Source organism: Motacilla alba, chromosome 24 (genome assembly GCF_015832195.1).
Source record: "Motacilla alba alba isolate MOTALB_02 chromosome 24, Motacilla_alba_V1.0_pri, whole genome shotgun sequence".
Taxonomy (NCBI): Eukaryota; Metazoa; Chordata; class Aves; order Passeriformes; family Motacillidae; genus Motacilla; species Motacilla alba.
In genome coordinates, this window is record NC_052039.1 from 785,132 (window position 1) to 810,697 (window position 25,566).

The 25,566-nt window shown below is 50.4% G+C and overlaps 1 protein-coding gene across 5 annotated transcripts in view; it reads right to left on the reverse strand.

The window, feature by feature from the left end:
- The window catches only part of FLI1 (Fli-1 proto-oncogene, ETS transcription factor), an 88,339-nt gene that overhangs the window by 8,823 nt on the left and 53,950 nt on the right, over positions 1-25,566 (reverse strand). For all 5 annotated transcript variants that reach the window (XM_038161682.1, XM_038161678.1, XM_038161677.1 and 2 more), the window contains 3 exons: positions 20,999-21,153; positions 17,539-17,742; positions 11,071-11,136 (listed from right to left, as the gene is read on the reverse strand). In XM_038161682.1, the coding sequence (XP_038017610.1) occupies positions 11,071-11,136; positions 17,539-17,742; positions 20,999-21,153 (425 nt within the window). The remainder of the gene's footprint in view (positions 1-11,070; positions 11,137-17,538; positions 17,743-20,998; positions 21,154-25,566) is intronic.

Genomic DNA, 25,566 nt, shown 5'->3' on the forward strand with positions numbered 1-25,566 from the left:
AAACCACCACCACCAACAACAAAACCCCAAATCCAAATGCAGAAAGCTATTTTTATTTCACAAAAATCTCTGCAACGTGAAAGAACCACACAAGCCCTGCTGGCTTCCAGGCCCAGGCTCAAAAGCCGAATGTGTTTAAAGCAAAATGGAAAAGGCAGAGCCAGGGAACCCCTCCAGACTTTTGCAGGTTCCTGCAAAAACAGGATCATTCCCAGGACCTGATGCCCAGTGGCTCGAAGAGATCCTACAGAACTGCAGCCAGACAGTGACAGGAATAGTCTTATCTGTCATTTAAACCACTCGGATTTTACACCAAAACTTGCCATGGGATGGAAATTCAATTAAAAGACTAGGACCGGGGTTCTCTCCTGGTGTAAATCAGCAAATGGCTACAGTGAAGTGGGGCAAATTTATCCCAAAAAGGATCAGGTCCCCGTGTCTGGTTTAGACTTAAAAGGCCCCATGCAACAAGAGCCCTATGACAAATGTGTGTTCAATACAAAATGGAATTAAAGAGCAGAAAATAAATCATAGATGCTTTCAAGAACTGTCACTCTGCAGCTGTCTGGTTTATGTCCAGAAATTCCCCAGCATGAATGCTCAGTCTATTAGGAGGAAGGTAAAGGATATTAATAATGCTTTGCACTTTCACAGCACCTTTCAAGCGAGGATCTCACAGCTTTGCAAACATTCGCACTCACAGCGCGCCTGGGAAGGAGGTTAAATATCATTTTATTTATTCACAGGCATAAATGCACTTCTGCAGGCTTTAGCTGCCTTTTCCAGATGCACTGCCTTCCCCAGGAATCAGGCTGTGGGGGGCAGGCTGCAGCTCTGCTCTCTGTGCCCTTTTAGCCCTGGTCTCCACTCTCTCAGCCCAAATCTGCCTCGGCTTCTCCCCTGGCACTCTGTGCTCAGCTCTCCAGACAGCCCCTGTCTCCCCTGGAGCTGTGTCCCCTCCCAGCACCTCTGGGGCATATTTAGTCTGAACAGACTGATAGATATAGCTGGGGGCAGATGGACAGACACACAGACTCCCTTCCCAGGAAACCAGCCTGAAAACACCTAGGTGGATTCCCACACCACCATCCCAAATCCTTGTCGGTCCTGTCAGCCTGAGTGCAGCCCAGTGAGCAAGGCTTCAGGGAGTCTGTGTTTGAGATATGATGTATTAGGGAGCAAACCCTCTCTGATAAACTTTAAAAAAAAAAAAAAAAACAAACCAAAAAAACAACCCTGGTGTTTTATAAATCTGAGAGTTTGGGACAGAGGGGAGGCGAGGGGGGGTTTCAGTGAACAATGGGCTCACAGTGCCTGCGCTTCCTGAGCTGCTGGGAAGTGCTGACAGCCCCTTCATCCTGCTCCCTCTGAGGAGCTTTCTCAGTCAGGCCCGAGTCAGGCCCCACTTTGTGCTACCAGCCTTATGAGGCTTTCCAGGAGAATGATCTTGGGGCCTGGAATAGCCACATTTCTTAGGCCTTTATTTTTCTAGGATGGATACAGTGGGGCTGGGTCATTTATGGACTAAATGCTTTATGGGCACTATAGAGGAATCTGATTTGGAATGCCACCCATGCTGGCACTACAGGCAAGACTGGGAAGGGATGGAGAGCCCAGGAACCTCTGGAGCTGGCACCTCCAAGGAAATTCAGCAGCTGGAGGGTGGGAAGGAGCTTGTCCTAAGCCATGGAGACAGAGCCAGGAAGGGGGAAGGCAGACCCAGGTGTCCTGGGGGATCCAGACTTGTGATGTGGCCAAGTGGTCACTTGGGGTCTATTCTGTGGCAACCACTTTAAAAGGAGAGAGGAAAAGGAGGGTCAGGTACCTGGAGAATCTTGTGAATCTCATGGCCCACTTCAGATTTGCAGCCTTCTCCTTCCCTCTCTCCTGATCTGCTTCACTGAAATCCCAAAGGCCAAGTTCTGCCTGTAATTACCCGTGCTCCCAGTCCAGATGAGACAGGTCACCCCAGAACAGTTCCTCCTGCATGCCAGGTTTGGGCCATGGACTTTCCATGCACAACACAGGCTAGGTTTTGCAAGGAGACCTCCTGCTTCAGGAGGAAGAAAGGTGCCTGGCCTGGTGGCTGGAATTTAAATTAGCTTTCCTAAATGGGGAAAGCAGACCCAGGTGTCCTGGGGGTGCAGACCTGTCTTTAATCCAAGTGGTCCCTGGGGGTCTATTTTGTGGCAGCCACTTTATGGGGAGAGAGGGAGAGGAGGGCACAGAGCCCCAGGGCCTCTCCTGCCCAGGTGAGGCTGGGAGTGGTGGCACCCTGCCCCCCGTGCCTTGGAAAGGTCCCAGCATGGGAACAAACCCAGCCCCCTCTGCTGCTGCCAGCCCAGCCCGTCTGCCAGCCTGCCCAGGTGTGTGCACCCAGCCCCCAGGCTGCCCCTTCCCCTCCTGGGGACCCCAGCGAGGAGCTGGGCTGGGTCCAAAGCCAGTGGAGAGCAGAAACCCAGGCTGCAGTTTCTGCAGGGACCCGGGGGCCAAAACCACCCCCAGCTGCTCCTCAAAACATCCAGGGCACTGCTTTACATGGTGGCAGAAACATTTAACTGTGGGGCCCATAACATCCCTCCCTGGCTCCAGGGACAAATTCTGAGTGCTCCACACACCCCCAGGACATTTCTGACTGCCCCCCACACACACCCCCAGGACATTTCTGACTGCCCCCCACACACACCCCCAGGACATTTCTGACTGCCCCAAACACACGGAGGACATTTCTGACTGCCCCACACACACACCCCCAGGACATTTCTGACTGCCCCACACACACACCCCCAGGACATTTCTGACTGCCCCACACACACACCCCCAGGACATTTCTGACTGCCCCACACACACACCCCCAGGACATTTCTGACTGCCCCAAACACACGGAGGACATTTCTGACTGCCCCACACACACACCCCCAGGACATTTCTGACTGCCCCACACATACAGAGGACATTTCTGACTGCCCCCCACACACACACCCAGGACATTTCTGACTGCCCCAAACACACGGAGGACATTTCTGACTGCCCCTCAGCCAGTGCAATCCTCCCAGGCAGCAGAGGAGCTCCAGCACCCCTCAGCACCAAGCTGTGAAGGCTCTGAGCTCTCACCTGTCTCTGGGTGTGGGCAGGGATGGTGGGACAGGAACTGGAGCAGGGCAGGGTCTGAGGACTCCTGTGGCCTTTTCCAAAGGCTCTCCCATCACATTTACCCAGATGCAGGGACATGTGTGTCACACTGAGCCTCAAAACCTCACAGCATCACTTGTCCTGCAAGGAACTGCTTTTCAACTTACTATCTCGGCTAATTAAAACAATTCATTAACACATGCCACATGTCTTTGTCATTGCTGGCCAGTGTTACTGGGACTGTTCCCATGGTTACATGAGACTTCCCAGCCCTTCAGCCCCAAATGTTTCTTTTCCCCTTCAAGACACAATGTGCTGTTCCTTGAGCCACCACTCCCAGGGTCAGAGGAGGAAATCAGTAATTCTAAGTCTCTTCACTAAGAGGAAGAAACTCACTGGGTGCAGAATGATTTCAAAATTACTTCTATTTTACATTATCAGGCAATTTGATTGCTTCACAATTGAAAAATATTACCAAGCCATCTTTTGCATCCATCTGGGTGCACTGTTGGACTCGATGATCTCAGAGGCCTTTCCAGCCTGAATGATTATGTGATTCTCTGATCTCTACATTGCTCTTAACCTGTTTCACATATCCAGGAACAACACTGGGTTTTGACCTGAAGTCAACTCAAACCAAGTGAGGAGGGACTGATTGCTGGATGTAGGTGAGAAATCTGCTGCAGAGATGGATGTGAAGGACAGATTGAGCTTGGGGAGTGTCTGAAAGTAGCTGAGAGCCTGGTTATGAATTGCTGCCTTTATAGAAATACAGATCAGAGGGATCAAACCTTTCTGATTGAACTGCTCTAAATCAGGGGTGGATTAAAGCCCTGTGGCTGGAGGCCACTTATTTCCAGAGTCAGACAGGATCTGGATTGTGCAGGAATAGAACTGGGAGTCATTATTGCTGTCCCTGGCAGTGTCCAAAGCCAGGCTGGACAGGGCTTGGAGCAATCTGGGACAGTGCAAGGTGTGGGACAGTGGAAGGGCTGGCACTGGATGGGCTTTAAGGTCCTTCCAAGCCAACCCATGCTGGGACTGTGATTTCCAGAGGGGATTTCCTGAGGCGGGGTGTGCTCAGGACAGGTGGATCTGTTTGAGCCCTGTGCCCTGTCCCTGAGCAGGGGTGTAGGGAAGGAGCTCCCACAGGGCAGAGAGCCCAGCTCTGCTCTCCACTCAGCCCCAGAGTCTCTCCCTGCTGGCCCAGCCAGAGGCAACAGCCCCCATTGGTGCCTGGGGCTGGAAAACATCCCGAGCCAGCAGCACTGGCACTTCCTGAGCCACGTCTGCCTCAGCCCTGCTGGCCTCACAAAGACACATTATGGAGAAAAGGAGGAAGTAATGAGAAGATTTTTTTCCTTGTTGTTGCTTTTTTAATATCAGCAGCAGAAATCCCAATGCACAGTGCACAGAGGCTGAAGAATGTGTCCTGAGAACCCTTCCCAGAGCCAGCCTGGAAAAGCAGATGCTCTCCAGCCAGCAGAGATGTTCCTGAGCCACGCAGGGCTGCAGGCACAGCCAAGGCACAGCTGCACATGCTCTGCACACCTACAGAACCACCCAAACACGGCCAGGAGCAGGCAGGAATGTGCCCACAGCACTGTGTGGATGTTACCCCCAGCACAGGGTGTAAAACCAAACCATTGACAGGCTGGAGGTTGCTCTTGTTGAAAAACACACAAATGCAGAAGTAAAAAAACCCCAAACCTCACATCCATGGAGAAAAAGGCTACGCACACATGAGAGAAAAGGGAAGACACACATGCACAGCCATGGCAGTTTTACAGCTTTTAAGTCATCATCAGGAAACAAATTAACTCTTGTTTTAGGAAACAGCCCAAGCACTTCCAAGGCTTTGGGAGGGAGAGCCTGGCACCCCAGCAAACGTGTGACCCCCCCTCCCCAGCACAAAAACACTCCTTGCACTGCACTCCAGGCAAAATAATAATGGCTCTTTTGCTGGGGGAAAGGAAGGATAATGGTTACTTAGAAAGTGCTCCAGACAAGCTGTCAGGTTGAATTCAGAGAACTGGAGTCTACTCTGGGACAGCGCTGGCTCGGGGTGATCCCTTGTGAGTTGGGTTTCCTGCCTGCTACAGCTTAAAGACAACGATTCTTTGTTTCCAGTTTTTTCTGGTGAAAAAACACACGCCTGCCTCCGAAGAGGGTCAGGGAGAAAGCAGACAAAACACTAACTCTGGAATTTCAAAGGAAAACAATTAAAAAAAAAAAAAGAAAGTATAAAAAGCAAAATCCAAGCGCGCTGGCTACTGTCTCCCCTGAACTCATAAATCTGTGCTTGGCCACACAGCCAAAATGAAAGGAGACCTGAAAAAGCCTCCCCTTTTTCTGCTGCCGAGCTAAAAATGGGATATTTCATCACCAGGCACACAAATATCATAAAGAAATGTTTTAGCAAGTACAGACAATTAGGAAGGCACAAAGCTGCAGCTGCTTTTCCTCTGCCACAGATGAAGCTGGGGAGTTTAAAACCTTTGCTATGAAAAGGGGCGGCACTGACACACTCAGAGGAGAGTTTATTGGATGTGGTCAATATTTTTCACTACAGCCTTTTAGATCTGAAAAATGGCCTTTTCAGAGAAGGGTTTTATGCAGGAATTTGAGAGGTTTTCCTGTGGGAACTGTGCTTATGCAACCACACTCCCTGCGGTCTCTGCCCCTGGCTCCCCAGTCCCCAAACTCTGAACCTGTTACCCCAAATTGTCACTCGGTTTAACAAGTGGGAGAGAAGAGTTTTGAGGAGTTCTTGCCAGTTTAAAGGGAACAGAGGCTGCAGCCCTGATGGTGAGAAAAGCAGCTGCACAGACTCATATTTTGTGAGGTACCACGGAATTGGAGTGAGAGAGATTTTAATTGATGCTCCAACACCAGGAAACTCTTTCTTAGGGCCTCACAACCAACATTGGTACAAAGCCCCAGAAAATCACATTGGATTTCAGAGTTCACTGATTTATTTATCCTCGTAAATTTGCCAACATCCCCACCAAACACACAAACACACACCTTGTACCCAAACATCCTCATTGTTCACACAACTTCTATAATGTGATCATAAATATGGGATAGCCACAGAATAAACCCTTAAAATTCCCCCTTCATCCCTGTTCATGCATTCACATAGAGATTTCTTCCCTCTTTGAAAGGTACCACATCCCTTTTTCCTGTGCTCTGCTTCAGTTTCAGTTGGATTTCTGAGGCTTTGGGCTGGTTTGTCACTGTTCTCAGCCAAGTCGGGAAGGCTCAAGAAGGATCAAATCCCTCTCTGCAACTCCCTGCCAGAAGCCACGTGGGGGCTGGGGTTTCTCCCAGGAACAACTACAGGATGAGAGGAAACACCCTCAGGCTGTGCCAGGGGAGGCTCAGGTTGGAATTTCTTCATTGAAAGAGTCGTTAAACACTCGAAGGGGCTGCCCAGGGAGGTTTGGAGTCTCCATCCCTGGAGGTGGCACTCTGTGTCCTGGGCTGGGGACAGGGTGAGGATTGTTCACAGGTTAGACTTGATGGTCTGGCAGGGCTTTTCCAATTTAAATGATTCTAGGATTCTGTTACCTTGGGCTGAGCATGGTGTGTGCAGAGGACAGACCTGTGCTGAATGCAGCTTTTGAACCAAGATCCTGAACAACTTGGAGACAAACAGCCCCAGGAAGCCCTCTGGTTAATTGTCACCTGTGATGCTGAGCCTCCCTTCACACCCTCTGCCACCTCCCTGCACAAACACCACTTCCCTGGGATCAGAAGTGTTGGAGCTGGGGGTGCTCAGCCTGGAGAAAAGGGAACTCAGAGGTGACCTTATCACTCTCTACAACTCCTGGAAGGTGGCTGTGCTCAGGGGGGTTTGGCTCTTTCTCCAGGCAGCACTGACAGAACCAGAGGTCACAGTCTCAAGCTGCATCAAGTGAAATACAGGTTGGATATCAGGAAGAAGTTTTTCATGCAAAGGGTGATAAAGTTCTGGAATGGCTGCCCGGGGAGGTGGTGGAGTCACCATCCCTGGGTGTGTTTAACACAGCCTGGATGTGGCACTGGCTGCCAGGGTTCAGCTGAGGTGTTGGGGCTGGGCTGGACTCAATGATCTTGAAGGTCTCTTCCAACGCAGTGATTCTGTGAATTGAATTCTGTGAACTGGAAAGTACCACACATCCCAGCCCAGCCATTCCCACGGGCTGCATGGACCCAGGGAACTTTACACATCCACACACCAGAGTTCTGCCTCACTGGGAGCCCCCAGCTCTGCCCTGGCCTCAGCTCCTGCACAGCATTCTGCTTTGGTATTAAACACAGGAATTACACAGACCCCGACACACTAAAAATTTTAAACTGTGCTGGAGCGAGGCCAGAGAGCTCAGAGCCCTTTGGGGACGTGGCCCTTTGGCCTCCCAATGTTGTTGTATGTGAATAGTCTTTCCATTTCCCTATGGAAACCTGCTCAAATGGCACCGTTCTGCAGGAGAGCATTTTAAGGTCTCCCTGGACTGGGGCAGATCTGTGGGTTCAGATTCCTGTCCCTGTCTCCAGTACCCACAGCAGATCACTCGTTTCTCCAAACAGTCCCAGAAAATGACCCAGACCATGTCTGCAGTGGGAGTGGGACACAACTCTTTCCATTCAGCCATGAGAGCAGCCTCATTTCATTTCCCAGAAAATTGCTCTCCAGCCAAAAACCACTGGTGATTTTCATTAGAGCCATTTACTCCTCTGAGGCAGCTGAAGACAATTTGTCCCAGTGACGCTCAGTCCCATCCTTTGGAGTGTTTATGAGGCTGGGAAGGGGAGAAGCTGAGGCAGCAGGAGGCCTTGGAACAGGACAAGGTTCTACCTGTCTGCTGTGAGAACACTCAGCTGCCCTGGGCCCCACTGTGGGACTTCAGGATCTGCTGTCAAGATTTCCAGAATTCCTGCTGCAGAGGACTTGGGGTCCCCCAAAGCAGAGCTGCAGCTCCTGTTTGCAGAGCTGGCACTGAAGGAGAGGGCAGAAAACAGAAGGGAAAAAGGGAGTCAGGTCTCCAGCTGTAGCCAGGGCATCACAGCCAGCCCAGGGACAGCACTGGGACAGGGCCAGGCTCCCTGTGCTCCTGGGGACATCGACCTGGGGGAGGGAGCAGAGCCTGTGCTGCATCTGGAACATCTGCAGCTGTCTGTGCTGCAGCTGCACTTTTTTTTCTTTGACGAGTGGATTCTTTTTCCAGCCGTGGATGGAACATGTTGTGTGAAGCGCAGTGTAAATGTATGCAAAAGGCTCCTGTCTCTCCCTGCAATCTGCACAAGCAGGTTATTTGCACTAGTTATGTAGAAAACCTACAGGAAGAGTGAAGAAAATTGTATTTTTTTCCTATCTTTGGTATGGTTGGTACTATTTCATCACCTGCTTTTGAATCCTCAGGGGAAGGTGGTTAGAAAAACTCATCTGTTTTTATTCACAGATGTAGAGAGGAGAAATATTTACAGGTTTGGTAGATTACAGATGCATTGGCATGAACAAAACTGTTTAATCTTTTGAGAAGTTAATTTTTTTTTTTTTAAATCATAATTTTTAACCTGAAATTCCTTTTCCAAAAGAATATCATCTTTTGGAGTGAGAATATCATCTTGAAGTGAGCCCATTGAAAAGGAAACAAGGAAAATCCTGTTCCCTAAAAAAAACCAGACTGAGGAATTCCAAGTCCGGTTTTATGAGCATCATGAGTTTCTGCTGTGCTATTGGATGAGCCACTTCACTCTGCTCCCCCAGTCCCTTATCTGCCAGCCTGTCGTGCTCTCCTGTCCCTTTTCCTGACCTTATCTCAGTAACCTCAGCCAGCTGTGGGTTGGAGTGGGGCAGTTTATGCTACACCAACACCACTGTGGAAGGAATGATGGAATTTATTCCTTATAGGAAGAAATGGGGGAGGAATAGATGGGATTTCAACATTTCTACATAGTTCTTAATTTTTATTTGCTTCTCTCCTGGGCGTGCTTGGTCCTTTATTGACACATGATGAAAGTTCCATGTGAAGCTGAGGGCTCCACGCTGACAGCAGTGAACCCAGAGCTCTGTCAGCTGCACTACAGAGACACCCTCGAGGCCACTAAAAATGCAGGGGGAGGGACACTTTCCCCTCAAACTTCTTTCAGCCTGAGTGACTCTAGGCCCAAGTGACAAAGTGTTTAAAAATTCAGAGGAGTGCAGTTCTACACAGAGATTTTCTCTTGAAGAAAAAAAAAAAATCAGACTTTTCTTGACTTAATTTTTAGCAACTACCTGGCCTGAGACAGAAGGAGTAGAGGTTTGGGTGTAAGGGGAAATTGTGAAGGAGCACATATCCCTACTTTATTCCTTTTATTCCCACTATATCCCTACTACACAGTGCAAGCCCAGCTCGGATGGACTTTAAATAGTTATTGTTAATGTCAAAGCAGCAGTCAGAGCACAGCCTGAGTGGCTCTGTCCCTGTATTGCCCCTGTTTTATCAACTGGTGCTGCCTCAGAGGAGAGAACAGTGCCAGGGAGCTCCAGTGGCATTTACCTGTTGTCAAAAGGAGCTGCTGGAGGAAGCCCTGATCTCATGTCCAGCTCTGAGGCAGATGTTATGGATGAAATGCAAGGGGAAAGGTGGGCTCTGAGGGCAGCACAGAAAGGAGGCAGCCAGACCCTCCCTTCAGGAGGTGTTAAAGGTGGGCTCTTTTTGCTGCAGCCCCCTCAGCACAATGGGAGGTTTTGTCCCTCCAGCTGCTTCAATAAAAGACCTTCTGCCTTTCTCCAGTGTTCTTTTAATCCAAACCTGTGGCTCATCCATGCAGCCACATTCTCCTGAAAAGCAGAGAACCATTTGTGACAGCCAGAGAGCTGGCACAGGGACAGGCTGGCTCCAGAGGGAGTGGGCAGGGGTTTCACCCCTCCCCAGAAACTTCTCCAAGGTGGAGCTGAACAGAGCCCAGGGAACAAACCCAATGCTCCTGCAGCAGCACAAAGGGAAAGGAAAACCTCATTACAGGCTCCTGTCCCTACACAGGAGTTACAGAGCACAGAACAGATTTTTGCTCTTTATCACCCTACTTCGGGGTGATAAATTCACCCAAATATTCACTGCATCAATTCAACTTCTCTGTGTAGGTAAGGGATGTGCTTCATCCTCTCCCTGCCCATGGCCATGGACTGGAACAGATGATACTTAAGGTTCCTTCCAACCCCAACCATTCTGGGATTCTGTGATCACACCCATCACACCAACTCTCACAAATTTACCCTGACTGAGTGTCCAGTTTGTCAAAAAATAAGAACAAGGAGCAGGGCTGGAGCTGCAGAGGAAAACCTGAAACACCTGACTGAAGGACCCACAAACAACTCCAAAGCCTGAAGGAGCCTCAAGAGTGTTATTAACTTTTAAACTCCAAGGTTTCTAAGCTATAGCTACATGGTCAGAACTTCTACTAGATAAAAAAGTGGGTTATTTGAAACAAAAAAGAAAAACAAACTAGTCCAAAATAAAAGTGTCAAAAAGATACATCTTGTCTTGCTTGCTGGTTGAAACGAGCTACAGATCCATGGATGGTTTGGAATACTGAGTGGCCATTACAGTAGTGAAATTTATTGTGAGAAGATTTGATCCTTTCAACTGTGAACTCAGAGAGAAACAGTCTCAGGCCTTGCTGTCTGTGTGAGATTCCAAACTCTTCACGTCAGGAAGAGAAAATGTGCCACCGGTTCACCAGCCCAGCAAAACACCAGTGTGACAGTGACACATTTGATGCCATGGGGCTGGCTGGACAAGCAGAGATGGCATTTCCAGCCTGGGTGGGGCTGCACAGTGAGAATTATTCCTTTTTAACCGTGCTGTGAATGCAGAGTGGAGCAGAACATTTTCTGCCAAGGATATTATTATCAAGGTCTAGTTTTAACCCAATCAAACCCAGGACATTTATATGCAAGACACTGACCTTCTTTGGTGGCAAGACGTGAGGAATCTGTGTGGGATGGAGTGTTGTAGACCAGCAGTGAGCTACCTGCAAGGCAAAGAAAGGGAGTTAGAGCAGTCTGGGCAGCCACGGGGAGCCATCAGGGCAGGTAGGAAATGCTGTTAATGGCATGGGAAAAAAAAGCTAATTTTGCTGTTAATTAGGCACACATTTTCTGTGAAACTCATTTAAAAGCTGCAGGGCACATGTGCTGCTGTTCCCTCACTTGCAAAAAATAAAGATATTTGTCTCCTTTACTGAGTATCTTGATGTCCCCCATTGAAAACTGATCTGAGGTTGTACAGGTACAGGATTTATCCCAGCACAGCCTCCAGAAATGCCTGTGGCACAGTTTGTGTGACAGGATAAGGAAGAAGCTTTTCTCTCTCTGGCTGTGATAGAGAAATTTCCTGTTTGAGGAACATGCAGGAGAAAAGACACAAATTGCACTGTCAGGACCTTTTGGCCATTTTTAGAGTGTCACATGCTTGGTTTGAGGGCAGCAGCTGCACAGCTCTCACTGGGATTCCAGCATCTCCCTGTTCGGGGGAATTTGGGAGCAGCTCCCTTGCTTCAGAGAGGCCTTTCCATCCAGCTCCACACAACACACAAGTGCAGCACACAAAGAACCTGTTGGAAGGCTCTCAGTTCTGTGCAGTCGGTGAGGGAAATGTTCCTTTCTCAGCATTTCCCTCTGGTTCTCCTGTAAACTCTCCTGGAAATGGAGGAGGAGATCCTGGGAGTCCAGGGAAGCCAGCATGAAATACCCATTTCATGGCTGTCTGGTTAAGTGTGCTCACATCACCCCTGGGCTCACCTTCCTGCAGCTCTTGGAGCAGCTGCTGCTGGGTCAGTGACAGCCCTGACGAGGCACAGGGTCCTGTTTGTCCTGAGGCTGTGGCTGGAGCAGCACCAATCCTACCCTGAGTGCTTCTACAGCCCTGCAGACCATCTCCATGAAGGGGACCCTCGACCCTCCCCTGAGCATCCCCACCCCTCAGCAGGGCAGGAAGCCCTCCCTGCAGGTCCCACAGCACCAGCTGAGCAGGACTGGGGCTGAGCCCTGCAGAGCCACGTTCCTCTGGTGCACATGGTCCCAAATGACCTCAGCTGCCCCTCAGGACTCTTAGTGTCTCTCCTGTGAGAGCTGAGGTTTGGGCAGGTCCCTGCCAGATTGGAGAGCCATTGCAGGTGCTGGATGCTGCTGGCCCTCTGCTGCTGTGGATTTCTGTCCTCCCCAAGGCAAATAAGCCAGAGACTGCACACGCCAGCAGGACATGAGGCAGGAGGTGCTGGGAAACAAAGCTGCTCGCAGGGAGGGGAGGATGGATGGTACCAGATGCTGCAAGTCAGGGGATGCTTCCAAAGACCAGGATGGATGGTGAACGAGGAGGTAAAGAGTTCAGAGGGATCCCAAGGGCACCCTGGCTCTGAAAGCTGCCAATAGCCAAAGGGATTGGCTGGAATATTTAGAGAGATTGGCTGCTGGAGGAATTGAAACAACTCTGTCCACGTAACTCATGTTTTCATCGGATGGTTTCTGGCTTTGGCATTTCTTTCTTGAATATCTGTGGGGAAACTCCTGTCCACCACTCTCTCCTTTTCAGGTTATTTAAAGAAATCCTGAGCGCAACGCCCAGCCCAGCTTCCCCCTGCCAGACAGGGAAGTGCTGGGGAATTCAGAAACGTGGTTTTCTATGACTAAATGGGCTGCAAATGAGTGGCTGGGGCGGTGGGGGTGGGGTGATGAATAGCACTGAGCGAGCAGGATCAACCTACAGCTACTTTAGGGTAAAAAATGCAGCCCAAGCCACTGGAAAGGACCGGCGCCTCCCCCGGTTTAATTGCTCAAAGTTCTCACCTTTGCCCGGCAGTCTGAGGTTTCTGGTGGGAACACCACAGAGAGGGAAATGTGTTTCCTATTAAGGGTTTCAATGGAGGAGGGAAAGGGAGAAAGGCAGAGACCCAGATCAGGACAGAGGGAAGCAGACAGACAGACAGACACAAGCCAGGCTGCTCCTCCCTCTCTCCTTCGGGGGCAGAGCTTTGGGTGATGAATTTTCATTTTTGTTCCTATTCCCCCTCCCTGGGTCAGCGATACCATGGATGGATCAGCTCTCTGGTATGGTTAATGCAGGAGGGCTGTTCTCCCGTAATTAATGTTTAAACACGTTCTTTTATGGCACCCCCCCCCCCCCCCACCTTTCCCTTTCTATTATTTCCCTTGCATTCATTACAAAAAGATGGAGAAGGACTGAAAAGCAGGAGAGTTTTTTCCCATAAACCCTTCCCTTTCACAAGACAGCTCATCCTTCAGAGGGGCAGGAACATCTTGGTTCCACAGTCTCGAGGTTTATTTAATTTGAAAGTCTTTTTCACCCTCACCTTCCCCAGGCCCTGCAGGGCTCCTGCTGGAATCCAGGTCCTGCTGCACTTGGCAGGATGGTTTTGTTGGGCATTAACACATGGCTCAAAACCACTGAACAGTTTTCTATTTCTCACCACAGCCTCATTCTTTCCCCTTCAGGCTCTTCCCCCTTGTGGACCCCCCACAGCCTGGCCCCCACCACCAGGGAGGGAAAGGATGGAGGTGGCAGCTCAGCTTCTTTTGATCTTCATCCCAAACACAGCATGGATGCATCCAAAACTCCCTTCCCCTCCCCGACTGCTGCCTGGAGAGGATTCACCCGGCAGAATGTGCTGGAGAAAGATCAATCTGGAGCCCCAAGGTGTGTGGAGATGAACAAAAAGAAGGCGAATCAAGGCATGGCTTCATGATTTTGGAGAGGGAACTAAAAGGAACATGCAAAGAAAGATGATGTTTGAGGGGGTGGGCAGGGAGTTCCCTGAAAGAGCCACTGGGGTGTTTTGGGAGCCTCTAAAGGATGGAGAGTGCTGCAGGACTGGGCTCCTGAAGATCACAGAGGCTCTGGAATTCCTGCCAGCTTCCATGGCTTGTGGCAACAGGAAACAACTGCACCATTCTGAGCCAGGCCTAAGCTGGAGACTAAAGGTGCTGTGGGATGGGTTTGGGTTACTCTCAACTGCATTACATAGCTCACCTTGAACCTTCCACTGCTAAAACTGAGACTGAGCTTTTGTTGAGGTCATGCAGATGTTGCTGGTTTATTTTTTCAGTCTGGACTCAGATGTGCCAAAATAATGTATTTCATCGGCAGCTTTAAGGAAGTTTTCACCCTGATTAGGAGTGTAAAATGCTGAGAACCTTCTGGGAAAGCTCATTTTCAGGGGGTCTCCTTGTGGGGTGAGGAAAGTTCAGATCAGCTTTGTTTATTGGAAAACAAACCCCAAAGTTGAGGATTCATAAATCATCACATATCCAGCTTAACATCCCGAGACCACAAACACCTTTAGAGAGCCTGGGCAGAGGCAATCCAGCCTGTAGGTATGCACTGCCCCCAGACCCTCCTGTACTGGTGGCCATCACCTATTCCCTACACTAAGCAGACCCTAAAAATGTCTGTGGGACAAACACCCTTCCAAAAGGGGAAAACTTGTGAAAATGAAAGCCCAAATCCCCATGGCACTGAGCTCCAGCTCGGCACTGAACATCCACTGGAAGCTGGTCGGGAAAAGCCATCAGCTCCTCTGAAGGGGTTACTGCATGAGGGAGACACCCAGAGCAGCCTGTCCTGGGGCTGGGAACAGCTGCAGGGAAGCAGGAATGCTCTGTCCAGCTCCAGCAGCCAGGAGCTGCTCCGATGAGCCCGGCACTCGCAGCACGTCTGGGATCAGCACGCACAGATCCATCATCCTAAGCTGGGCACTGAATTCCCCGAGAAACAGGAGTGAGCAGTCTGCCTGAGTCCAGCAAAGTTCCTTGGGTTTTGCAGTGGCCTAATAGCACAGAAATCACTGCAGGCACTGCCCTGGCAGGACAGGATGTTTGATGATCATTATTGCAGCAGCGCTTCAATATTGCAGCTGCACCAGGGCTGCAGTGCTGGGCTGTGGAGGTGTGAGGCACAGCCCCTGCTCCACAGACCCACCATCCTGTGGGAGATGAGGAATGCCATGGCTGACTCTCACAATTAAAAGGCAAATATTAAGTATATTTTAAGAGAAGTTTTACAGATGTATAGTTATGTTTCACCCCCCTTTACATTGTTACCAGGGGGTGGCCTGGGTTTGGGACATTTGGGAGGGTTGGCTTGTTACTATGGCAACACCTGACCTCCAATGTGTAAGAAAGTGATCTCAAGATGTCAGGAAGTGATCCCCACCACTGGACAGCGAAGAAGGAGTCACTGGACAAGATTTTGGGAGGGGCTAAAGGGTTAAAAAGCAAAACCTCCATTGTGTGGATGAGCATATGGTGGGAAAAATCCTCTACTCCTGGCACCATAATATTTTCTCTATTCAGTCTTCTGTTGTATTTTTTATGAGGTTTTAATAAACCTTCTAAACTTTTGGAAACGAGTATCATTCCTCACAATCCCAATGGAAGGGCCCAGAGAGAAGGCAGGATGGCTGGTGCCACCTTACAGACAGCAAAACCTCCTCATTTCAGGTATTTAAAGGCAAGGTGTGACCCAGGGACTGCTGTCCTGAATGCCAGCGTGCCCTGGCGCTGCCCTGCTGGCCATGGAGACCACTGTGACCAGAGCCCAGTGTCCATGGGATCAAGCAGGAAGCTGCTCCTGAGAAATGAGCAGCAGCAGATGCTAAAAGTGGACACTGAACCCAGGTTTTGGGGCTCATGCCATGAGATCAACAATGCAATTCCCCTGATACTGCCTTTGGTCTGCCCAAACAACGGGACACAAACGCTGGGGATGATCCTGGAGGTGCAACCTGGAGAATTCCACTCCTCTGCCAAGCTTTCCAAATCCAGCCTGCTCGTGTGCTTTGACTCCATCCAACTCCATCTCTTTGACAATTCTCAAACCTTATCAATAACACAACTCAAGTGTCTCACATGGGTGTTTATCTTGTGGGAATTTAGAAGAGTTTCCGGTTACAAAGTGCCCGATATCCCAGCCCCAGTCAGCAGGTTTGGCCAAAGCACTGCTGCCTGCACAAAACTGCCTTCCCATTTCCCAGGACACTGTCTAATTCCACAGGCAATCCTTCAAAAGCTTCCTGTGGACTAGCAACTCTTTTCTGATGGAACAGAATTAAACTTGCCAATGATTTTGGATGGGAAATTGTTTTATTGTCCAGTCACAAGGGACAACTGTTCAAATCCAACAGTTTGGGGTTTTTTTGTTGTGAATCATTTCCTTGGCTCGACTTCTCAAGAAAAATAAAGGTGGGGCTTCCAGAGGCACCCATCTGTGATCTAACTTCTGTGCCACTGGAATCTGTGAAACTCCCACTGATTTTGGGCAGGGAGAGATCAACTTTGAAGAAACACCCTAAATTCTGTATCTCTGCTTCACTGGCCAGAGGAGTAATCTTCAGCTGCCTTTTCATCACAATTGGATTTTCTAGTGGAGAAAATACACTTTTGCCTTTCTCTCCCTGCCCTTCCACCTTGACTTAGGGCACCTTCTCCTGATTTTTGAGTGCTTAAATAATGATAGTCCTATAAAAGCTGTTTCACTGGGAAAAACAGCAGAGCGTGTGGGGCCTGGCTCCAGTTCTCTGGCTCATCACAGCACCATTACCCTCAGCACACCTTTGGGGGAAAGGAAATGCTTTTAGCTCCATTTATAGGTGAAGAGGAGCCATTTGGAAGCTGTGGATGTGATCATGATTGCACAGAAGTCTTGGAGAAGCTGAAATCTAAGACTCCCAGCATCAGGTGCATGTGCCACCCCTAAGGTGTGATCATTCCTGTTTGGGTGCTGGGATAACACTTTTCCAGGCCGCTCACAGCTCCTGGGTTCGGGGCTTAATAGAGCAAAAAGGGGGATTGGATCCATCCCATATTCAAGTTTGGGGCAGAAAGGAGCAATAAAGAGCTTCCACAACCTTTTTCTCAGAGTCCTGGGTCATTTGCACAACATCGGCAAGCAGCAGATTTACATATGGGGAATCACTCTTGGGTTTTGAACTCTGTCCAACAACCTGAGCCTGCAGGAACACAAGAAAGCTCCAGCCCCGGCCAGTTGTGGGTCCTGCTTATGGGGAGGGCACAGCCCTCTACATGCAGAGCTGTGGAATTGTTTGCCTGAGACAAATCAGTTAATGTCAGGCTTAATCTCCATGGCAAATTTGTGTATTTTTATCACATAGCCACAGATGTTGTTATCTGTATGACTTATCTAATCTCCTCCAGAGCCCTGCTCAGTTCTTCACCTCCCTGATAGTACCAGTAGCTCCATCCGTGTTCGGCTGAACTTTCCAAGCCCATTTTACTCCCTCTTTCCCTGTTTGCTCTCTCTGCTTGCCTTTCTCTGCTCATTTCCCTGTCCCTTGCTGCAGGAGGAGCTCTGGGAGTTCATCCCTGGGGCGAGGGCTGGGATGGGCCAGGGCAATACTCACTTTCCCTGAGGTAACTGAGGTGAGACAGCAGAATTTCTGTGTTGTAGGGGGAGGTGGTGCGCAGGAAGTCGTCCTTGTTCATTTTGCAGAGCTCCTTGCCGTCCATGTTCTGGAAGATGGTGGTGTCGATCTCCATCAAGCCGTACTCCTTGATTGCCCACTCCAGCCACTGGCGCACGTGCTCCTGGGTCCAGAGGGTGGGATCTGGCAGGAGAGAACAGAGGATGGGCACACACACACCTCCAGAGTCCCTGCAGCCCTGTCACAGCACGAGCCATTGTTTCCACAAGCAGATGTATTGAATTTACTGACCCCCTTTGCCAGGATGAACAGGCACCATGCTGGAGCAGGGCTCAGGATGGACAACCTGGCCGGGTCACTTCTGCCTTCCCCACCTGCCCAAAGCTCCCTCCTCTGCTTGGGAATAGCCCTGGTAACATTTGACTCTTCTCTGTCTGGAAAAAAGCTTCCCAAAGGAAGCTGAGCTCTTTGAGAGGGAGTTCCTGTCCCAGTTTGGCTCTGCAAGGCTGTGCAGTGACATCGGGGCTGGGCAAGTCCCACCATGGGCATTAGGAAGCCCACAGCTGGCAGGGGAAACCCTGAGTATGGGGTGTTCATGGTCAGCAAAGGGACTCAGAAAATAAAATTAAAATAAAAAATAAATAAAGTTTAAAAATTAAAATAAATAAAATAAAGTAAATTTTAAAATAAAATAAAATAAAATAAAATAAAAAAATAAAATAAAATAAAATAAAATAAAATAAAATAAAATAAAATAAAATAAAATAAATAAAATGGTGTTGCTAGAACAGAGCCGCTTGCTCTGGGTGTGAGTCAGAGTTATTCACTCTGGGGCAGGAGCACAATCCTGCCTCCACTGTCCCTGTAAAGGCAGCCAGCTGTGTGAGGGCAGGCTGGATTTTGTGCTGTCTGGGCGTCCCTGAGTGTCAGCAGAGCTCCAGCTGTGGGATCTTTCTTGCTGCTGCTGACGTAAGAGCCGCTTGGAGCCCGGCTGGAGCTCAGGGCCCGTGGAGATGAGTGGCTGCAGCAGTGGTTAGAAACAGCAATCAGCCTTTGAATTCTGCAAAGGGCATTAGATCAGAGGGCCCCAGCAAGAGCTGGTGCCACAGTGCTTGACAGTCATTTTCAGAGCATATCAGCATTCTCAGATGTTTCCTGTGCTGCTGCTCCACACAGATCCCATTTCCAAGCCGGAGCTGCACATTCACGTTCTGCTGCAGCTGCGCAGGATTGCAAAGGAGTGCAGACTGTGGAGATGTCTGATGTGTCATTTACAGCTGGCCCAGCTCTGAGACAAACCTCAGACACTCAGATCCCAGGGAGCTGAGAACACGGATCAGGAACATGCCCAGGGCTCTGGGAGTGCTCTGGGTGAACAAGAAATGCCTCTGCCTGGATTTAGGGGGCATGAAGCAATGCCTCAGCCCAGGGCTGGACACTGGCTGCTCGGGCTGAGGGCAGCCTGGGCACAAAAGGTCAAGAGGTGCCCACACCTGGCATTCCTGGGCACCTGAGCCCTGCAATAGCAGCACCAAGCAGGGAACTGAGACCAAAGGAACTGAAATTGTAACTGAGACCTTTCCCCACTGAATCCCCAGAAAACCTGGGCTGCTGGAAGCTGAATTCAGAACAAGGAATTTACAACCCCACACCTTTGCAGGTCTGCTCTGAGAACGACAGATGGATTTCCTTCAGGTTTTGGCAATATTTAATTGAAAGTCTGCTTTCTAAGCACTGGCCAAAGGCTGCGAATTTTACAATGCATGCTTTCAAGGGAGGCTTCTTTTTTTTTTTTTTTTTTTTTTTTTTGAAAGACTTATTTGTCTGGAGTTTTGAAAACAACCAAACATCTGAGGGCAGAGTGAATTTGTGGCCTCCCTTTAAACACTGTAAAAGACATTGAATGGTGTCTGAAAAACTGCCTTCTTGAAACATGGCTTAGAGCTCATTATTACTACTATTGTAAGCCTAATGTGACATTATTCTTGCTTATCTTCGCCCTAATGCGCTATAAATCTCCATTCTGGATTAAATTAAAATATCCAAATGCCTTTCTTGGATGACTGGGGCCTCCTCTCCTGCAGCCAGAGATCTGGGATGATGTTCATTATTGTCTTCCAAAGTCTGGTAAATCTCTGCTCTTTCACAAGGATCTCAAGGGTTTGATTTGTGAATGGTCATAAGGGGAGGAAAAGTCCTTTTCTTCACTTTCCTTCAAGGAGGAGATTCCAAATTTTCTCTTCCACTGGGGGCACTGAAAGTAATTTCCCCTATTTCAACAATGCTAAACTTCAGCTCACCCTTGGTTTTTTTAAACATACAAGATAAATACTGCCCCTGGAAACTCTTTAATAACGCAGGGACTGGTTGGTGCCAGCTGCACCTTTCCAGGCAGGGTGACACTGGACACAACTATGCTGCTGTCCCCAGGCAGCTCAGCCAGTCCCTCAAACGTCAGCCTGAATGGGACTTAGAGGTTTGCCATCAATCCTTTATTGGCTTCTCTTCACTGCACTCAGTTCAAGCCTTTCCATCCTAAATGGCAAACAAATGCTTGGGAACTGTCATCTGCTCGTGGTCAAACCACGCTCAGAGAAAGGAGCTGAATTCCACGAGAGCATTTCCTCCTGCCAGCACTGTCTGCCTGCCCTCCTGCCCTGCTGAAAGCCTCAGAGCTGGGTGACCTCTGGGATGTCACTGGGCCAGCACTTGGCTCCTTTGCTGGAAACTTCCTGGCCCTGGCTGTTCATAAACTTCACAGGGAAACTGCTCCTCACTCCAGGTTCAGGCTTCCCCCCACAGCAGCTCTCACCCCTGAGTGTCCAAATGCATCCAGAGCACCCTGCCAGCTCCAGACAGCAGATGTGGATACCAAACACAAACAAAGCTGGACAGGAATGTTTCTGTGTGACAATTTTTGGAAGGATAACACAGTTCCTGCAAAATAGAATTTTTCTGGGTTTCTACTTCTAACAAAAAAAAAAAAAAAAAAAAAAAAGGAAGCAAAATAGCTCATTTTGAATCAATCAGTATGACTTAAGTGCAGCTGGATCCTGAGAGCACATGGGGAGTTATAACTTGGGCCCACTTCATTCCTCTTTGATCATCCCCTGCGTGTCCCAGGAAGCAGATTCTCCTCTAACACATGACAGGAGATGGATTTGGTTCAGCACACCAAAACAACACTTCATTCCAGGGAAAAAAAAATTAAAAGAAAATTTTAAAAAAGGAAAGAAAAAGCACCAGATATCTGCTGCCTGATCCTGATTCAGATCATGCACTGGGACATGGGAATTCCCACTAGCCAGAAACTCTGATATTTTCCTTATTTTTTGCGTAGTTTGTAAGAGAGAAAATTCCTCTGGGAGTGGATAAACAAACCCAAACAAAAATCTCCTCCATGCAGAGCAGGGACAACTGCCCCAGCCCGTGGCGGTACCTGCGGGGACGATGACCCTCCTCTCATTGGTGGTCATGTTGGGGGGAGGCCCGTTCTTCTCATCCATGTAGGTGCTGTAGCTCATGGGGCTGGACTCCGTCCCTGCTCCCACCAGCTTGCCACACTTGTTCATGCTGCAGTCCACGGGGGACTCCCTGCAAGGCAAAGCAAAGCTGGGTCACCATCAGAGCCCCTCCACCCCTGCACACAGGAGGGGCTGGCTCTCACACACAGACACGGGCCCACGGCGGGACGCTCAGGTGTCCCTTTCCCTCATGGAGAGGCCATTCCTGACCTGTTACTGGGTGTCATAAGGGGTCTGTGGGGCACACAGGGGGTCTCTGATAATGCAGCTGGAGGCTCCAGGGGAATGACTCCAGACAAGGCACTGTGTGCAGTGGCTCTGAAATACCAACACTCCCAAAGCAGGTAAGGAGCCAGTGCCCAGGACAGCAGCCTGTGGGTTACACCCCACTCCCTCACCCCTGGCTGCTCAGTGCACTCCAGCAGTCCTGCAGGCAGGCTGGCTGCTCCAGGGAGCCCCTGTTGGGCTGTTCCATCCTTTGCGATGCCAAAACACCCCTCGTGCTGCACTGGAGCCTGGCAGTGGCACACGGGAGCTCTGCTCACCTGCCCTGAGATGTTTCTGCAGAGCTCACGGGGACACAGGAACAGCCCTCTCATTAACAAAGAACCCAGAACACCCACCCAAAGGGACAGGGCTGTCCCCAAGAACACCCCATGGCAGCACAGTCTGGTCTATCCAGGGCTGAACGGGACAGAGCTTGTCTGTTCTGAGACTGCAGAGCTGCAGGAGAATTTGGATAGCGCTCAGGGCAGGGTGGGATTGCTGGGATGTCCTGTGCAGGGACAGGAGATGGACTCGATGATCCTGTGGGTCGCTTCCAACACAGCCTGTTCATTTATTCTATTGTTCAATTGTTCAATTATTCTATTATTCTGTTATTCTATTATTCTCTGATTAATAGTGTCACAGTTCACTATCTGGTGAGGAAATCTGGGAATCCTGGATGCCCTAGGCATGAGTCAGGAACTGCAGACCTCAGTACAGGGTGTGAAAAGGGCTCTGGCCCCAGTTTAACTCCTGAGGTGCTGGAGTGATGGAGAGGCGACATCCAGCAGCTCAGGTGGCACCGTGCTAAGGTCTGGCCTACTGCAGACCCTTGGGAAGACTGAGAGAACTGTGAGTCTCCAAAGCCTGAGAGGGAGCAGGGACTGTGCTTTTCTCCAGCTGCAGGAGCAGCTCCTGCCTTTTGTCCCTTCAAAGCCCAGCCGGAGCCTGCCAGGCACACACAGCACATCCCACCTCGAGGGGCTTCCAGGGAAGGGCTCATCACTGCCTCACCTTCCCAAGGGGGGAATTAGTGCACAACCTCTGCACAGAGCAAGCCCAGGCTTTAATCCCAGAGCTGTCCTCCTCCTCTGGCAGAAGCCAAGAGCTTCAGGAGGGAACCATTCCCTGCAGGGTAAGAATGGTGACAGTGCACAAATCCCACCCTCCGAGCTCAGCTGGCAAGAGGTCCAAACAGGACACTAAACAAATTTGCCTCTTAACCTGAGCTGGGGGGGAGGGAGCAATGCCTGAAATTCAGTTATCATGGCTGGGAGATAAATGCTCCACCGAGATATTCCAAGGCAGACGGTAATTTTTTCCTCATGTCTGACGAAGGGAATGTTGCTGGAAAATGGAAATAAGATGTATAACTTACACATGTTCGAATTTAAGGGTTTACTAGTTCGCCTACTGTTTTTCCAGGCAGGGAACCAAAATCTGCCTTCAGAGAGGCAACTGCTGAAGGCTCGATTTCCTCGGGGCAGCCGGGAGAGGCTGAGGAGCTGCAAGGACACGGGGCTTTCACGGGGTGAATCAGCAGTGCTGGGTCCCTGGGGCACTGCTCTTGCCAGGTGGGAAAGTGCCCGTGCTGCCAGGAAACGCCCTGGAGCAGCAGCAGGGCACAGAGTCCTGCTGGGCACAGAGTCCTGCTGGGCACAGAGTCCTGCTGGGCACAGAGTCCTCTGGGCACGGAGCTGAGTCCTGCTGGGCACGGAGCTGAGTCCTTCTGGGCACAGAGATGAGTCCTGCTGGGCACAGAGTCCTCTGGGCATGGAGCTGAGTCTTGCTGGGCACGGAGCTGAGTCCTTCTGGGCATAGAGATGAGTCCTGCTGGGCACAGAGTCCTGCTGGGCACAGAGTCCTCTGGGCACAGAGCTGAGTGCTGCTGGGCACAGAGCTGAGTGCTGCTGGGCACAGCCTGGGCTGGGGATGGCCAGGGTGTCTGAGATCTGGATGTGACAGTATGATCCAGGTGTGACACTGCTCCAGGAGTGACTGTGTGATCCAGGGTGTGACAGGATGATCCAGGTGTGACACCATGCCCAGGGGTGTGACCCTGTGCTCCCAGGGCTCATACTGTCCTCCAGCATGTCACATTGTTCTCCAGGGTGTGACACTGTGTTCCAGGTGTGACAGAGTGATCCAGGTGTGACATGGCGATCTAGGTGTGATGATCCAGGTGTGACCCTGTGCTCCAGGGCTCATACTGTCCTCCAGCATGTCAGACTGTGCATCTGAAGGATGTCACATGATGCTCCAGGGTGTCACACAGTGTCCCAGGGTGTGACATTGTGCTCCAGGGTGTGACACTGTGCCCCAGGGTCTCACATTGTTCTCCAAGGGGTCACATTTTTCTCCAGGGTCTCACATTGTTCTCCAAGGGCTCAGACTGTTGTGCTCATAGGTCACTGTCTCTGGTGACTGACCAACCTCCTCTACTGCCCTGACTGGGGATCAGAGTTCTCTCTCCCATCCTGCTCTGGAGTAAAATTTCCCTGGAAAATGCCCCTGCAGATGGGACAGGCACTATTTATGATCAAATAATTCTATATATTTCACTCATACAGCTCCAGGACACAGGGAATGGCTTCCCACTGCCAGAGGGCAGGGATGGATGGGACATTGGGAAGGAATTGTTCCCTGGCAGGGTGGGCAGGCCCTGGCACAGGTGCCCAGAGCAGCTGTGGCTGCCCCTGGATCCCTGGCAGTGTCCCAGGCCAGGCTGGATGGGGCTTGGAGCAGCCTGGGACAGTGGAAGGTGTCGCTGCCCATGGCAGGGGTTTGGATTTGGATGGTGTCTAAGGTCCCTTCCAGCCCAAACCTCTCAGAGATTCTGTGACTCTGGGATATCCAGACTCTTGGATACCAACATCTTGTAAAGAGCCTCCCCATGTTTCTGCTGCCATGGAATGAGCACAGGCACAGAGCAGAGTCCTTGGCTGGCTGTGCTCCCTACACACATCGTGCACAGTGACCCTCGCAGTGAAGCAACCAAAATAACCCCGGGGCTGTGAGATCCCCTCAGGTTTTTGGGATGATTTTTCACATGACAGACCCTGCTCTGGCAGTTCAGACCCTGCCCATCCCTTCCTCTGTGTCTCAGCAGCCCAACCCAGACAGCCAAGTACCGGAAACCTCTGGCAGAAAGGTCTGAAGAGATTTTAAGGGACTGAGGTGCCCCTGCTGGGCACTGTGGGCAGAGGAGCCACTCCATGAATCCTGCAGGACACTGAATATGCTCCAGGTGCCTGGCAGGGTCATGTCCCTGTGCCTGCAGAGCTGCTTCCCTTCCCTCTGGGGAAGTTCTGGGGACGGCTGCAGCCAGAGCTGACCCTGTAGGACGCACATAACTGGGAATAGCATCACCCAACTGGGCAAGAGACTGAGCTGTCCCTGAGAAAGCACCATGGAATCTTCAGTGACAGCAAGGGAGAAGATCCTTAACTTTGTGTCCTCTGGAACCCAGCATTTCCTACCAAATACAGCCTTTTCTTGGGAATTGAGAAGTTCTGCCAGCTTGAGTCACCCCTGCAGCCCCTGCCCTGCCCCAGCCCCAGGTGACAGATTTACCCCAGCAGGAGGGGGGTAACACAGGGGAGGATTCAGCCTGGGGAGCAATGACAGTGTCAGAGGAGAGCAGGGAGCTGTGAGCCATGGATGAATTCAAGGAATATTGCTCCTTCCTCAGCTCCTGCATCACCCACAGGGGCAGGCTGGGATTCATAGAAATACTCCCTCATCATTTGCAAGGGTTTGTGCCAGGGCATTTCAGCTGCCAGATCAATCCCTGGCTTTTCCCAGAGACTCCAGAGATTCCAGTGGCTGTCCATGCTGGATTTGCTCAGGCTGTGGATGCCCATAGGTAAATGGGCACAGGCTGGTTTCACAAGCTCTCCAGAGCACAGCCCCTGTGGCAGGGGCAGAGTCCAAGGAACAGGAAGCAGAACTCATTCCCACTGTCCAGAGGTTCCTTGTTCCAGCAGCTCTCTCTGGGGATGCCAAGAGTTTGCATCTTTTGTTTGGGAAAGTTTTTCCTAGACTGGCCATAATGGACAAGCAGCTCGCCTGGCACTGACCAGTAAATCCTCTGTGCAGCTCCAGCCTGGGCTGCAGAGGTGTGGAAATAAAACCATCACTGTCCTAGGTCTGTCTAGGAACCACCTTTGGCTTCTGCTTGAAAGAGAAACAGATTTCAGGAATTTCTGAACCTGAC